General features: G+C 38.4%; 2 protein-coding genes across 2 annotated transcripts; both read right to left on the bottom strand.

The window, feature by feature from the left end:
* LOC109234930 lies at positions 2,432-3,485 on the bottom strand. Its single transcript, XM_019400969.1, has 3 exons — positions 3,038-3,485; positions 2,846-2,949; positions 2,432-2,728 (listed from the first exon to the last, which is right to left on the bottom strand). The coding sequence occupies exons 1-3, from the start codon at positions 3,483-3,485 to the stop codon at positions 2,432-2,434; spliced, it is 849 nt and encodes a 282-aa protein (XP_019256514.1).
* Positions 12,128-14,183, bottom strand: LOC109234611 (tryptophan aminotransferase-related protein 4-like; the record flags this gene model as incomplete). The annotated part of the gene is given in 3 exon segments (XM_019400669.1): positions 12,128-12,463; positions 12,897-13,177; positions 13,891-14,183. Coding segments are annotated over 3 exon segments (801 nt in total), but the record flags the coding sequence as incomplete, so codon positions are not given.

Genomic DNA, 14,270 nt, shown 5'->3' with positions numbered 1-14,270 from the left:
CCTGACCTTCCTCGTCACTACCCGACCGAGGTTAGGCTTGGCACTTACTGGGTACCATTGTGGTGTACTCAAGCCCTTTCCTGCACATGTTTTCCCGTATGCAGATCCAGGTACATCGACTCAGCCATATCGTTAGCGAGGCGAAGCGATCTCTAGAGACTTTGAGGTATATCTACTGCGTTCGCAGACCGAGGAGACCCTATCTACTCGCTTTTAGTTATAGCCCTTCTGTACTTTTCTTTTGTTTAGACACTCTGGAGTTAGAACACTGTAGTTATTCCACGGCTTGTGATTTCATGAGATTCCGGGTTTTGGGAAATGTAGTTTCAGTTTGAGAGTTTGTATTGTATATGCCGAGCGGCATCTTAAATGTTTCATTATGTTATTCTGCAGTTTTTGGCTAGTTTTATTCTGTTGTTTCTTTTTCTGCAATATGTTAGGCTTACCTAGTCGTAGAGACTAGGCGCCATCACGATAGTTCACGGAGGGCGGGTCGTGACACCCTTCTGACGACTCAAATCGATGCTCAACGCTCCAAAACTAGCCAATAATTATGCAAACCCATTAATCTATACTCAAATACTCATTATAATCCAATTTATAACAATTTCCAACCCCGATCGAAAAGTAGATAAAAATCACCCTCGGGCCCACGTGCCCAGATTCCGAAAATTTTTGAAGATAAACTTTACCCATGACACCACGAACTCGAATATATAATTTATTCCAATTTCCATGACCAATTTCGTGGTCAAAATCCAAAAATATAATTTCTAGGTTTTTCTTCAAAAACCCTAAATTTCTACTAATGTCCATGATTAAATCCTGATACAAACCATGTATTTAACTTGTGATAGGCGAGAATCACTTACCTTGATATAGATGATGAAAATCTCTCTTCCAAGAGCTCCTAAAATCGCCCAACCGAATGAAAAATGGAGGAAAAATTGCCAAATCCCGTTTTTAAAACAATCTGCCCAGGCCAGGCCCTTCTTCGCGTTCACGATCCCCGCCCCGCGTTCCCGAAGGCCAAAAACCCGGCTGCCTCAAATTCCTCTTCGCGTTCGCAGTCCCATATCCGGGTTCGTGAAGGCTAATCACCTCCAGGCCCAGCTCCATTCCTTCTTCGTGTTCGCGACCACAGCATCTCGTTCGCGTAAGCTTGACCAGTTCTTGCCTCGCGTTCGCATCTACTGCTTCGCGTTCGCAAAGGCCAAATCCAGTACCCCTAAAATTTCTTCTTTGCGAACGCGGGATTTCCTTCACGTTCGCAATTTGGCGGGTCGATAGCGCGATGTCATGTCAGAGAGGAATGATGAACCTTGGTGGGTTTCATAGTAATGTAGTGGTGGCTTCGAGCTAAGTGGGAGAGGCCCATCGCCTACGATTGGATTGCATAGTATCTATTTGTGAGGTTCCTGGTTGGCGGTGTATTAGTGGGTTATTAAGACTAAGTAAAGAGAACATCAATGGTGATTTGAGCAAAGGATTTGAAGAATATGTGCTATAATTGGCCTTATCAATTTGTGTTCTGGCTTTGGAGAGACTCAGGATGTATGCTTCGTGTAGAGGTGATCTGCAAGGAAAGTGATCTAGCCGGGTGCTTCTTTGAGAGGGTGTTCAGGTGCTAGTGAAGCCTTGGAGTTTGATTATATTCGGGACCAATCCATAGTGGGTGACTCTCAACAACGGTCCTAGCCAATTTAAAGGGTAAAGTGCGGAGCCTAAGGATTTCGAGTCCATAGTATGGTTGAGTATCGAGCTTTTGCAGCGGATTATGATAAGAGAGCTTGGGGTGTTCTGCATTATCTTCGGTCTGCGGTGTAGCTATTCTCAAGGCATAATAAAGTCAAGATATATTGCTTCCAATTCAATTCACAGCACAAGGTTTCCTACTCCTAACAAAATAAAAAACTAACTACACTCGGTTCAAACAAAACTCTTGGAAAAGAACCGCGACACAAAGATAAACCAAGGGGGAATTATTACACTACCTACAAAAGAAAATCTTTTTCCTTTCGACTTTAATCCCTCAAGAAACCAGTCGATATGATAACCATCGTCGAGAAAAAACAAAAATTTAAAAAATTTATGTTTTTTCAAATTTTCTATTACTCAAACTAACTAAAGCAAAAAAACTAACACATATACATACAACATACAATTATCCTCCGCTCCACACTTTAAGTTGTGGAATGTCCCCATGACACACAATTAAAAAGCATAAGGTAGAGGAAACTTCCCTGAATATCTAGTCAAGGTCTGAATCAAAGTCAGGATCCATTCCACACGCCCGAACTAGTGCACACATCCATGCAGACAGCTTCTTCTAAGCCTTCTTGGGGTACACCCCACACTTATCTTTCTCACTCAATGCAGATTTTTCTTCCACGCCCTTCACCTTCCACTCAACACTTGCAGCTAGTTTCTCCTATTTCACCCCTGTTTCTACATCCATCTTGAAGGTTACAATCTCCTCACCCACTCTCAGCATGAGCTTCCTCTCGTGTATATCTAAAATGGCTCTACCCGTTGCTAAGATTGATCTTCCTAGGAGGGGTATCTCCTTGTTCACATCCATCTTCACTACTATAAGGTCTACAGGAAATACGAACTTTTCTACCCGGACTAAGACATCTTCAACTATCCCCTTGGGTATCACAGTTGTCTGATCTACCAGCTGCAAAGATATTGGTACAGACCTTATCTCTCCAAGCTCATTCTCCGGCTTCATGTAAATAGACAAAGGCATTAAATTAATTAACCACCAGAATCACATATAGATTTAACAAATTTAAGAGTGCCTAAAGAGCAAGGTATGGTAAAACTCCCTGGATCTCCACACTTTTATGGGAGTTTGTTTTGCAAGATTGCACTGCAATGCTCTGTGAGCTTGACCACTGAGGTCTCTTCTATCTTCCTCTTCTTTGTAAGGATCTTCTTCAAGAACTTTGCATAAGCTGGCATTTGTGAGAGAACTTAATTGAATGGTAGGTTTATATTAACCTGCCTCAGCATATCTAGAGATCTCTCAAACTGCTTGTCCAGGTAGTCTTTATAGAGATTTGCGGGAAAGGTATAGCAGGCATATGCTCGCTCACATCATGTTCCTCCCTTCTTGAAGTTTCTTCCTTCATCTTTTTCTCAGCTCCGTTCTTGCCTTTCTTCTTCTTATCATCTTCAATTTTCAGATCCTTCCCACTTCCTTTTTCAGGTGTCACCTCTTTTTGGACTGGATTAGGTTCTTTCAACACTTGCCCGCTTCTCAAGGTCACAGCATTTACCGTTTCTTTGGGATTCTTCTTAGTATCAGCTGGGAGAGTACCTGGGATTCTCTCAGACAATATATTTGCAATTTGTCCCACTTGTCTCTCCAGGTTTCTCAAACTTGTCCCAAGTTCTTTGATAGCTGCACCATGAGCATCTAGGCTCTCATCTATCTTGACAATGAAAGACTTCATCAAATCTTCTAACCCAGACTTCATTGGCTGTTAAGGCTGAAACCGTGGCCTCTATTGATTTTGGAAGCCTGGAGCTCCTTGTCCCTAAAATCTGGAGTTATTTTGTTGCCATGCATTTGCTGTACCCCCATGTGAACTCCATGAAAAATCGGGGTGCTTCTGACCCATTGCATTGAAGTTATAATTATCCACAGCTTCACTTCCTCCATTGAAGCTTGACACTCATAAGTAGGGTGTCCTCTTCCACATATATCACAGACTGCATGAGGCTCATGATGTATCGAGGCTAAGGACATCTTCCTTATTTCTTTGGCCATCGCATCAAGTTGTACCTACATAGATGTGTTAGCATCAACCTGGTGAACACCAGTTGATATTCTTCTTTAAGCAATCTCATAGGGCTACTGATTTGCTTCTTCAAATAACTCATCTAGAATTGTGACTATCTCCTCTGGAGTTTTCTTCATCAGCGGGCCTCCAGCTGCATTGCTCAATGTTCAACGTGAGGCCGGTGTCAAACCATCCCAAAAGTCCTGGAGTTGCATCCAGAGTTCAATTCCACTGTGTTGACACTTTCGTACAATCTCCTTAAACCCCTCCCAAGCTTTAAACATAGTTTCCATCTCGTTCTGGCAGAAGTTATAGATTTCTCTTCTAAACTTGCCGTCTTAGCTGAGGAGAAATATTTAGCAAGAAATTTTCTGGTCATCTCCTCCAATGTTCTAACTATTCCCTGAGGCAAGCTTCGAAGCCAGTTCTTTGCATCATCTTTGAGAGTGAAGGGGAATGCCCTTAAGTAAACTGCATCTTGTGACACACCATTATATTGAAAGGTGTTCATGATCTCCTCGAAGTCCATTAGATAGTTGGTTGGATCTTCGTTGTTCTTTCCTCTGAAGACGCAACAATTTTGAAGGGTTTGAATCAACCCTTGCTTCAATTCAAAATTATTAGCTGCAACTGGAGGGGGTCTCACACTTCATAAACCTTGGTTGTAGACCGGTCTAGCATATCGCCAAGTGGTCTTCCTTGGTCGGGAGCTATGTTTCCGAACTGGTCTGCACCCAAAGGCTGATTCTGAGCCGTTCTCCGAGCCCTCTCTTCTTCATATGCAATTTCTGCATCTCTAACAGCTGCTTCTTCAGCATCTCGAGCAGCTTTTCTCTTATTTGGGCTGCCTCTCTCGCAGCCAAATCAACATTATCATCATCTCCTGCCATATCTTCTTTGGTTGAGGATTGACCAACCTTTTTTATATTTTTGGAGAGATTTCTTTCCTTCCTCAACTGTCACAGTTGTTTCTCGATTTCTGGTTCGTATGGTTGCACTTCCTTCCCAGAAGATTGAGTCATGCACCAACCTAACCTGTAGCCTGTGCACAGTCAAAGAACACCAAACGTAAAAAGAGAAAAATAAAATAAAAAGAAAAATTCCTAAATTAGCACTACAAACTATTTCAAACACTATTAATTGTCAATCCCCAGCAACAGTGCCAAAACTTGACATGCTTGAAACACACACTTAAATATGCTCGCTAGTCGAATATAGTAAAATATAATATCATATCCGCAGGAATTAGAGTTAAACAGTGTTATCGTAGTTTGTAGCTAGATTGCTATCCAAGATGATCAACAATTTTGAGTTTTATGATTAAGAATATAATTAACTAAGAGTCTAAACTACTGACTAAGACAACCAACGCAAGTAATAAGCAAATAAGGTTATGAATGGTCTGGTTCCACTTAGTAGCCCAAATCCGCCCCTTTAACACGCAAGTACGCTTTAGCTACTAAGCTTCGAAACAACCCATAGGCTTACTTCGAAGTAGGAGCTTGAACTCAAGTATTAGAATGTGTCTTATTAGGTTTTCCCTGGGGGAAGGCTCCCCACAACCCCAGTGAGTCTGAATTGTGCAGGATCGAGCCCTGGCCTTGGAAGCCATCCATTCAAGCCTTCCCAGTCCTTTATTATTGTTTTTGATCGGTCTTTCTAAATCCATATGGTATTATATGGCTTTCAAGCTTCCTAGCCTGGGTTTGTGTGAAGCATGAGAACATGAGCAAGCTCAGTCTTTCGCTACTCGTGTGACCCCGCAGGTTGATAGGATAGGTGCAAGACAAATGTTTGGGATCTAACTCTAGATAATTCACTTCTAATGTTCAAGTAAGTCTATCTAATTCACTTGGTTATTAATTCACTTGTTTAGTAGAAACTCTTCTATCGATTAAGTCTCAACCTCACAAGATGAACCAATTTTAAGCACGTAAAGATATGTAAGAATTCGTAGTGGATTAGTCTTTAGGAGAACCTCTCTCGATATCCTCCTAACTAGGTTTAATTAACAACTCAACTAGCCTCTTCCTTACTAAGAAGAATTAATGAGTTCAACCAACAAAATATAATGCAAAGATATCACAAGGTATGCCTCTCTCGATTACATGAACTAGTGAATATAGATGCAATGGGTAAAACATCCAAAATGATTTCAATACATAAAACTAGAGTTACATCCATAAAAAAGTATCAATACACCAAATCCATCAAACCCTAAAGAGAACTACTCCATAGGCATGGAGCAATTCATCACAAATAAGTCTATATCAAAGGAAAACATAAAACGATCCAAACTCTTATCTTGAGTGAGGATTGAATGATGAAATCCTTGTGCTTTTGCCTATCCACCTCCTCCTTAGCTTCCTTAGGTCTAAGATGTATCAAAAGTCCTGAAAATAACATTTTTACATGTATTTATACTAAGTAGGGTCGGGCCCAAACGAAAACACCTTTTCCTGCACGAACTAGGACAATAACTCTGTAAAAATTGCACAGGCACGCCGCATGGGGCGACGCACCATGCGGGGCAGCAGTGGAGATCTTCAGAGAGCAAGCAAAATTCATCAGGAAGCATTTTACACGGTCGTAGTGCGCCACGTGCCGCGGTTGTGTATTTTTCTTAGAGTACGGATTTTTCTTGGATTTTTTATATTCAGACGTGGTTCTCGACCCCCGAACGCGATCCTCGCCTAATCTTTGGGCTTTTACTCAAAATTCAAAGCTCCAAATTGCTCGAATTAACTCCATAACATCTACATCACTCGAAATCACTCCTACAATGCATAAAACACGTAATTAATGCAAAACACTAGCGATTAAAGCTCAAACTCAATTAAAGTGCAGTAAATTAGGGTGTAATATGAGACTAAATATGGGATTATAGCCTACGATCAGGGACCTCTTGCATTAGATGTTCAGGCTTTTTCCAATCAGTTCGCGGGGTTAGATATTTCAGAGCACAATCGTGTTATAGCATGTATAGTCGCTCGATCTTCCTTGAATGAGCGCATCATAGAGCGGCAGTATGATGACCCTCATTTGCATGTCCTCAGGGACATAGTGCGGCACGGTGGTGCCAAGCAGGTTACTGTTGGAGATGATGGAGTTTTGAGGATGCATGGTCGTATTTGTGTGCCCAATGTAGATGGACTTCGTGAGTTGATTCTTGAGGAGGCCCACAGTTCCCGGTATTCTACTCATCCGGGTGCCCCCAAGATGTAACAGGACTTGAGGTAGCATTATTGGTGGAGAAATATGAAGAAGGATATAGTTTCATAAGTAGCTTGGTGTCTAAATTGTCAGAAAGTTAAGTACGAGCATCAGAGACAGGTGGTTTGCTTCAAAAGTTTGAGATTCCCGAGTGGAAGTGGGAGCGTATCACTATGGATTTTGTTGTTTGACTCCCACGGACTCAGAGTAAGTTCAGCGCTATGGGTCATTGTAGACAGGCTGATGAAGTCAGGGCATTTCATTCTTGTGACAGTTACCTATTCTTTAGAGCGTTTGGCTGAGATTTACATCTGTGAGATCGTCCGCCTTTACGGTGTGCTCGTGTCTATCATTTCTGATCGAGGTACACTATACTGCCCTCTAGAGGGCAGTATAGTGTACCTCGATCAGAAATGATAGACACGAGCACACCATAAAGGCGGACGATCTCACAGATGTAAATCTCAGCCAAGCGCTCTAAAGAATAGGTAACTGTCACAAGAATGAAATGCCCTGACTTCGTCAGCCTGTCTACAATGACCATGAAGCGCTGAACTTACTCTGAGTCCGTGGGAGTCTAACAACAAAATCCATAGTGATACGCTCCCACTTCCACTCGGGAATCTCAAACTTTTGAAGCAAACCACCTGGTCTCTGATGCTCGTACTTAACTTTCTGACAATTTAGACACCAAGCTACTTATGAAACTATATCCTTCTTCATCTTTCTCCACCAATAATGCTACCTCAAGTCCTGTTACATCTTGGCGTCACCCGAATGAGTAGAATACCGGGAACTGTGGGCCTCCTCAAGAATCAACTCACGAAGTCCATCTACATTGGGCACACAAATACGACCATGCATCCTCAAAACTCCATCATCTCCAACAGTAACCTGCTTGGCACCACCGTGCCGCACTATGTCCCTGAGGACATGCAAATGAAGGTCATCATATTGCCTCTCTATGATGCGCTCATACAAGGAAGATCGAGCGACTATACATGCTATAACACGATTGGGCTCTGAAACATCTAACCCCGCGAACTGATTGGAAAAAGCCTGAACATCTAATGCAAGCGGTCTCTGATCGTAGGCTATAATCGCATATTTAGTCTCTTATTACACTCTAATTTACTGCACTTTAATTGAGTTTGAGCTTTAATCGCTAGTGTTTTGCATTAATTACGTGTTTTATACATTGTAGGAGTGACTTCGAGTGATGTAGATGTTATGGAGTTAATTCGAGCGATTTGGAGCTTTGAATTTTGAGTAAAAGCCCAAAGATTAGGCGAGGATCGCGTTCGGGGGTCGAGAACCACGTCTGAATATAAAAAATCCAAGAAACACCAATTCATAGGTTTGTATACTTTAACTCATTTTCTTCCATTTCTAACATCACCCATTAATTTTTAGCCCTAATCTTTGTTCTTCCATGGTAAAAATTGGGGATTTGGGTAGAATTAGGAATTTTCGTAAAATTAGAATTTAGAACTCAAATTGAGGTCGGATTTCGAAACAAATTGCATAACTGGGCTCGGGGTGAATGGGGTAATCGGGTTTTGGTCCGAATTTTGGGTTTGGACCAAGCGGGCCTGGGAGTTGACTTTTGTTGACTTTTTCAATAATGACCTAAATTGAACCCTTATTATTTGGGGGTAGTTCCTAAGACTTATTTTGAATTGTTTGGTTGATAATTTGCTAGATTTGGTTGGCTCGGAGGCTTATTTGAAAGGCAATGTCGTGGTTGAGCTTTGTGTTAATTTTTGGAGCGAGGTAAGTGTTATGGTTAACCTTGATTTGAGGGATTAGGACTTATTTGCCTATTCTCTATGTGTTTAAATGTGTGAGTACAACGTATATGTGAGGTGACGGGTACCTATGCATTGTTGTTAGGTTAAAGCATGCGGGTGAGACTTGTTTCCTTGTAATTTATTGTCTTTTTTTTTATGATATCCATTTTTAGACTAGTTTATTACTTAATTGATCGTTCTTTCCGCATTTATGAACTATTTGTGATAATTGAGTATTTTTGGAAGTTGAGGTTTGGTATTTTGGAATCGTTGTTGACGTAAGGTTTAGTCTTGCTTATCCTATCTCCCAAATATTTATATTCGTTGCTACATGGAAAGGAAGAGTGTTAAAGCATGAAGGGTGATGTCGTAACGTTTATTGCTTAATTTACTGATTAATACATGGTGAGGAAGAGGGTTAAAGCACAAAGGGTGATGTCGTGTCGTATTTATCATTTCATGGAGAGATTGAAATTAAAAGCATGACGGGTGATGCCGTGCCATTATTATTATTATTTCATGGTGAGGTTGAAAGTAAAGGCACGAAAGGTGATGTTGTGCCATTATTATTATTTCATAGTGAGGTTGAGAGTAAAAGCACGATTGGTGATGTCGTGCCATCTTTATTCCTTATGTTTATCCATTTTCATTGGCTGATGGGTTATTTGATTGTCTCATATTGTCATTCCTGTTGTAGTTACCGTATCTTGTACCCCCCCCCCTTCGTATGTCCCTTCCTAATCGTACGTATTTAACATCTATTTGTTTTTATGTTGCACGAATAGCTCCGTCTGTGCAGGTTAAATTACGTGAGTGTCTTGTCATAGCCTCGTCACTACCTCATCGAGGTTAGGCTCGACACTTATGAAGTAAATTGGGTCGGTTGTACTCGTACAACACTCTGCAATTCTTGTGCAGATTTTGGTACTGTTCCCAGCTGTACGTGAGGTGCATCAGCTCGGATTGGCATATTTGGAGACTCGAGGTAGATCTGCTGGCGTCCGCAGACCTTGAAGTCCCCTTCCTCTTTCCTTATTTACTGTTTATTCATTTGAAACAATTGTATTTATTTCAGACTCTATTTGTAGAATCTCTAGAAGCTCGTTTACTTGTGACTCCAGATCCGGGTTGTATTTAGATATCCTGGTTATTATGCTACTTCGTACTTCATTTCAGTTTAAGTGGTTTATTTGTTGAAGTGTGTAAAATTGGCTTAAGAATTACTCTAATGTTGGCTTGCCTAGCGAGTGAAATGTTAGGCGCCATCACGGTCCCGAAGGTGGGGATTTCGGATCGTGACAAGGTAGTTCCTGGAGGCGGATCCACATAGTGAGTAATTCATGTGCTCTATAGCGGGATTGAATTTAGGTTCCCAATTACGGTCAGTAAGGTATTGGGATCCAATAAACCAAGGTCCTTTATGGAGGGCTTTGGTATAATTATCATTGTAATGAAATTTGATAAGGTAATAATCAAATCCTAGATCGATAAGTTGTAATACTTCACTTGGTTGCCATAAGGAGTTTAATTTAGTCTTGAGGTTAGTATAGGATATATTTTTTTTTTCCAAGTAACTTAATAATAATTGATTGGTGCCAATATTTGTATAATCTTGTTTTTTCATCTGAAGAGAGGAATAAAATGAGGGTGGTTTGATGTTGGTTTTTTCATCATCTAAGGATAACTTGTTTAAGAAATCAATTTTAAGTTCATTGGGTATGACGGACGGTGGGGGATAGTGTGTCACAAAAACTTACCTTGTCAGGTGATGAAGGCTGCGTAGGTGTAGATTCATCTTTAGGCTTGTTTGTGTTGCGATCGAGTTGATCTTGTTCTTGATCGGTTAGTTCCATTTTTGATGTAGTAGTCATGGAATGTGGTGTTGGATTGGCTGGTTATAGCGGTTGTGTATTGATGGTACTTTCTCACTCTTCTTTCAAGAGAGAAGGAGGAGAAGATGGAGCATCTCTTTTTTTTTTGGTTGTAAAAGGAAGCTTTATTAATAAAACTACGTAATATTACAAAAGGCTCTATCAGCCATCCCATTGGGATCGAAACTGACAGGGCTTACCAAAGTAGTAGAGTTTTGCATGGCATTTACATTGCCTATACTAGCTAACATATTACAAATTTCTTCCGAAATAGACCTAGAGTGAAGATGGAGCATCTCGAAGATATCCATTCATAGGAGTTTAAATATAAAATATTGTACTTCAGATCATTGTTTTAAAAGACTCTTTTAGGATTTGCCTCGGGGTTCGCGCCGGAGCGGGATATTATCAAAATGTCCCGAGGCTCACGTGTGGGGCTTAGTTCTGTGAGACTTACGCCTCAAGCACTCGACTGTACGTCCGAAACACGTCTAACGCTCACCACTCTGGGGCTCGCCCAATAATTCCTAGCGTAAATCATGCATCAAATTTTCTAATTAGCACTGTTGATACTAAAAATTCTTTAACAAATGAATAATTAAAGTCTATTCATCTATAGAAATACGAAAATTGAAATTAACTTAAAAGAATAAGCCATAGTATTATATATTTACTAATTGAGAACATCGAAAAAGGAATATCATTTGAATGGCCAAAATTTATATATACCTCATTTACTATAGGTACTCATACTTTATTTTTATGTCTATCAAAATTATCAAACTTTTATTATTTTACTATTTGAAAGTAATTTTATATTTACTCATGAGGACCAATATTTTAAATTACAGTATTAATGGAGTTTATTGATTATTTACTTTTAGAAAGGTAAATTGTGTAGTTGAATAAAAAAAAATTGAAATATTATGATCGCCTAATCATTTGAAGGATAAGACGCTATAGTTGATTTTTATGTTATAGTAACTTTAACACTATTGTATTGTTTACATTTTAAAAAGATACTAAGATATTTCATTTTTGTGAGTTTTTTAACTTTTTTTAATTTTCTTAAAATTTTAGTATACTTTATATATTTTTTGTGGTTATTATCCTATTTTATTAATTTATAAACTAAAAAAATTAAAGATTGATGGGGCTTATGCCCCATGTCTCAAGACTTACGCGTTGTCCCATGTTTAAGTAAAATGTTCTGCCTTTTGCTCCCGCATTTTAAAGTACTGGTTCAGATGGATAATAGTAAGTATGATATTAGCAATAGTATAATTTAGACGTCATTTTGGTCAAGCATTCAGCTAAATGATGTATAAGCAATTGATACAAGTCATTTGGCGGCACCCTCAAATGTTTCATATGATACAACTTATTTATAATAGAACTTTTGAAATATAACTTTGCTACACGGAAATTAATAAAATTGGATCATGTAGCGAGAATTTGAATATACGCTGGCCAAGTCATAGTTTTATTAAAGAAATTTTGAAAGTCAAGGAAGTTCACACGACATTTTAAATCATATACGTAGGAGGTATGCATGCATAATCATAGAGTAGTTAAAAACTTGATATGGCTTGTGCACCCACTCCATCTTCTTGGGAAACTAATTTTTTCATTTGACGAATCAACATCTCAAAATCATGCTGACCCTTCAGCAGGCTGAGCCGAACATAACGATTTTCTGCAAAGAATTTGCTACCTGGACGACCTATGATTTTTGCTAATCTGAAAACTTGTGTGCAGTTTTTATCTTCTTTCCTCTTACACTTCACCCATGCATAAGCTGCCATCAAAGCCACAAGGAAAAAAGTTTTGTATATATTGTCTTGTAAATAGGTCTGATTTGATACTCTAAATGGTTTTAAGGAATTATTTACTTCCTATCTCATATTGATACAGTCAAATCTCTCTATAATAATCTTGCTTGTTCTAACATTTATAGGCTGCTATAGTGTTGTTATGTAGAACAAATACTATAACATACATGAAAAATAAGTTCCAAAGAAAACTAGGTTGTTATAGTAAAATATTGTTATAAAAAATGATTGTTATAGAGAGCTCTGACTGGACTGTATTATTTTCAATAAGTGAAAACTTTTTGTAGACAAAAAAAAGTCTTCTTGAGTAAAAAGAGTTTAAAACAAAGCTCTTTTTTTTATGTAAAGATAGCTTAGTCTTTTTATGTAAAAAGTTTTCTTGAGTTAAAAAAAGGTCACCTGGAGATGGTGCTCTGACTCTGTCAAGAAATGTGCAATACTGAGTTGGAATGCGTTGGAGGCTAAAACGTTTAGATAAAGAGAAAATGCGACTCAATTTTTCCCAGCGATCACTTAAGATTTGATGTGCAAAATTGAAGAGTTGCTTGCCATCTCCTTGAGCAACAACTTTCATTAGAGTTAAGGCTCTCAACTGACCATCTTTTGAGGTCCCCATTTCAGCAACATCAATAAACTCCATCATTCTTTTATATACATTCACGTCCTTCACTATAGCCCACCTACACTTGCCAATGGTGATAAGTTTTTTATAAAAAAATCCTCAAATAGATTAAAAGGCACATCATAAAAGAAAGGTAAGTGTATATAGATTATACACCGATTATATGCGGTTATACGCATATACATGTTTTTAGTTTAAGCAGTTGGGTGGCATCTATTTCTGTTAAATTCTTCAAGAATAAACTATCATGATATGATTATTTTTCTTAATTTTCTTTTTGACTTTTTTGTATCACTAATTGGTTAAAATTATTTTTAGGATTATATTTTATAATTATGCTATGCATGGCAAAATGACCAAAATATGAAACTACATGAAAAGTATTAGTACTCCTTTAATAAAAAAAGGTTTATCTTTTTTTAGTTATATTAAAACTTACATAATTCTATATTTAAAAAGATGCATTTGATTTAAATCCTTGACTTTTGAAATTCAGCATGGAGGAAATTTGTGAGATATGAGAAAAAAAAAAGTTATTGCTTTTCCTACAAAATAATTTCCAAGGAAGTGGCCAAAAATCAGATCATCATTTTTTTCTTTTTCCTGTTTTCCTCATTTTGATATATATGAATGAGTTAACACATTCAATGTTGACAAAAATGCATGAGAATTGTGTATAAAATTTGTTCTTGTTAACACTGCTCTATTCTATAGTACTAATTTCATGCAAAAAAAACAACTTTCATTTAAGCATTGGATATTGTTTATTACCCAACTCTGCTTCCAGCATGACCAGTGAGCTTAGACATGGAGAAAATCATGAGATGTTCATCAGCTGGAGCTGGAATTGCAGTGTAATGAGGCCAATAATAAGCATGATCATAAATTGTCTTCACATTTGGACCTTTTAAAACTGAATTTCTCAAATTCCCATCTGGATTATTTGGTGAAGTCACAAACTCAATCACATTTCCACCAAAATCTGACTTGTTCTTTAACATCGATGAATCTCCTTCAAATTCATAATGAAGTGTTTGAAAGAACTCCGTTTGAAACTTATAAGGCTGAGAAAGTTAAAGCAAATTAGTTAGTTTCAAGTATGCTATATATATATATATATATATATATATATATATATATATATATATATT

This window comes from Nicotiana attenuata, chromosome 11, assembly GCF_001879085.1.
Source record: "Nicotiana attenuata strain UT chromosome 11, NIATTr2, whole genome shotgun sequence".
Classification (NCBI taxonomy): Eukaryota; Viridiplantae; Streptophyta; class Magnoliopsida; order Solanales; family Solanaceae; genus Nicotiana; species Nicotiana attenuata.
The sequence above is the reverse complement of the archived record's forward strand: the minus strand, read 5'-3'. Positions and strand labels throughout refer to the sequence as shown.

Excerpts from the sequence above, each read along its gene's own strand:
- LOC109234930 (XM_019400969.1), bottom strand. The coding sequence starts at position 3,485 with ATGAAGTCTGGGTTAGAAGATTTGATGAAGTCTTTCATTGTCAAGATA. Across the intron at positions 2,950-3,037 it reads AAAGACTACCTGGACAAGCA|TTCTTGAAGAAGATCCTTAC; the intron begins GTTTGAGAGATC and ends GCTTATGCAAAG. Across the intron at positions 2,729-2,845 it reads CAAAACAAACTCCCATAAAA|CCGGAGAATGAGCTTGGAGA; the intron begins GTGTGGAGATCC and ends ATTTACATGAAG.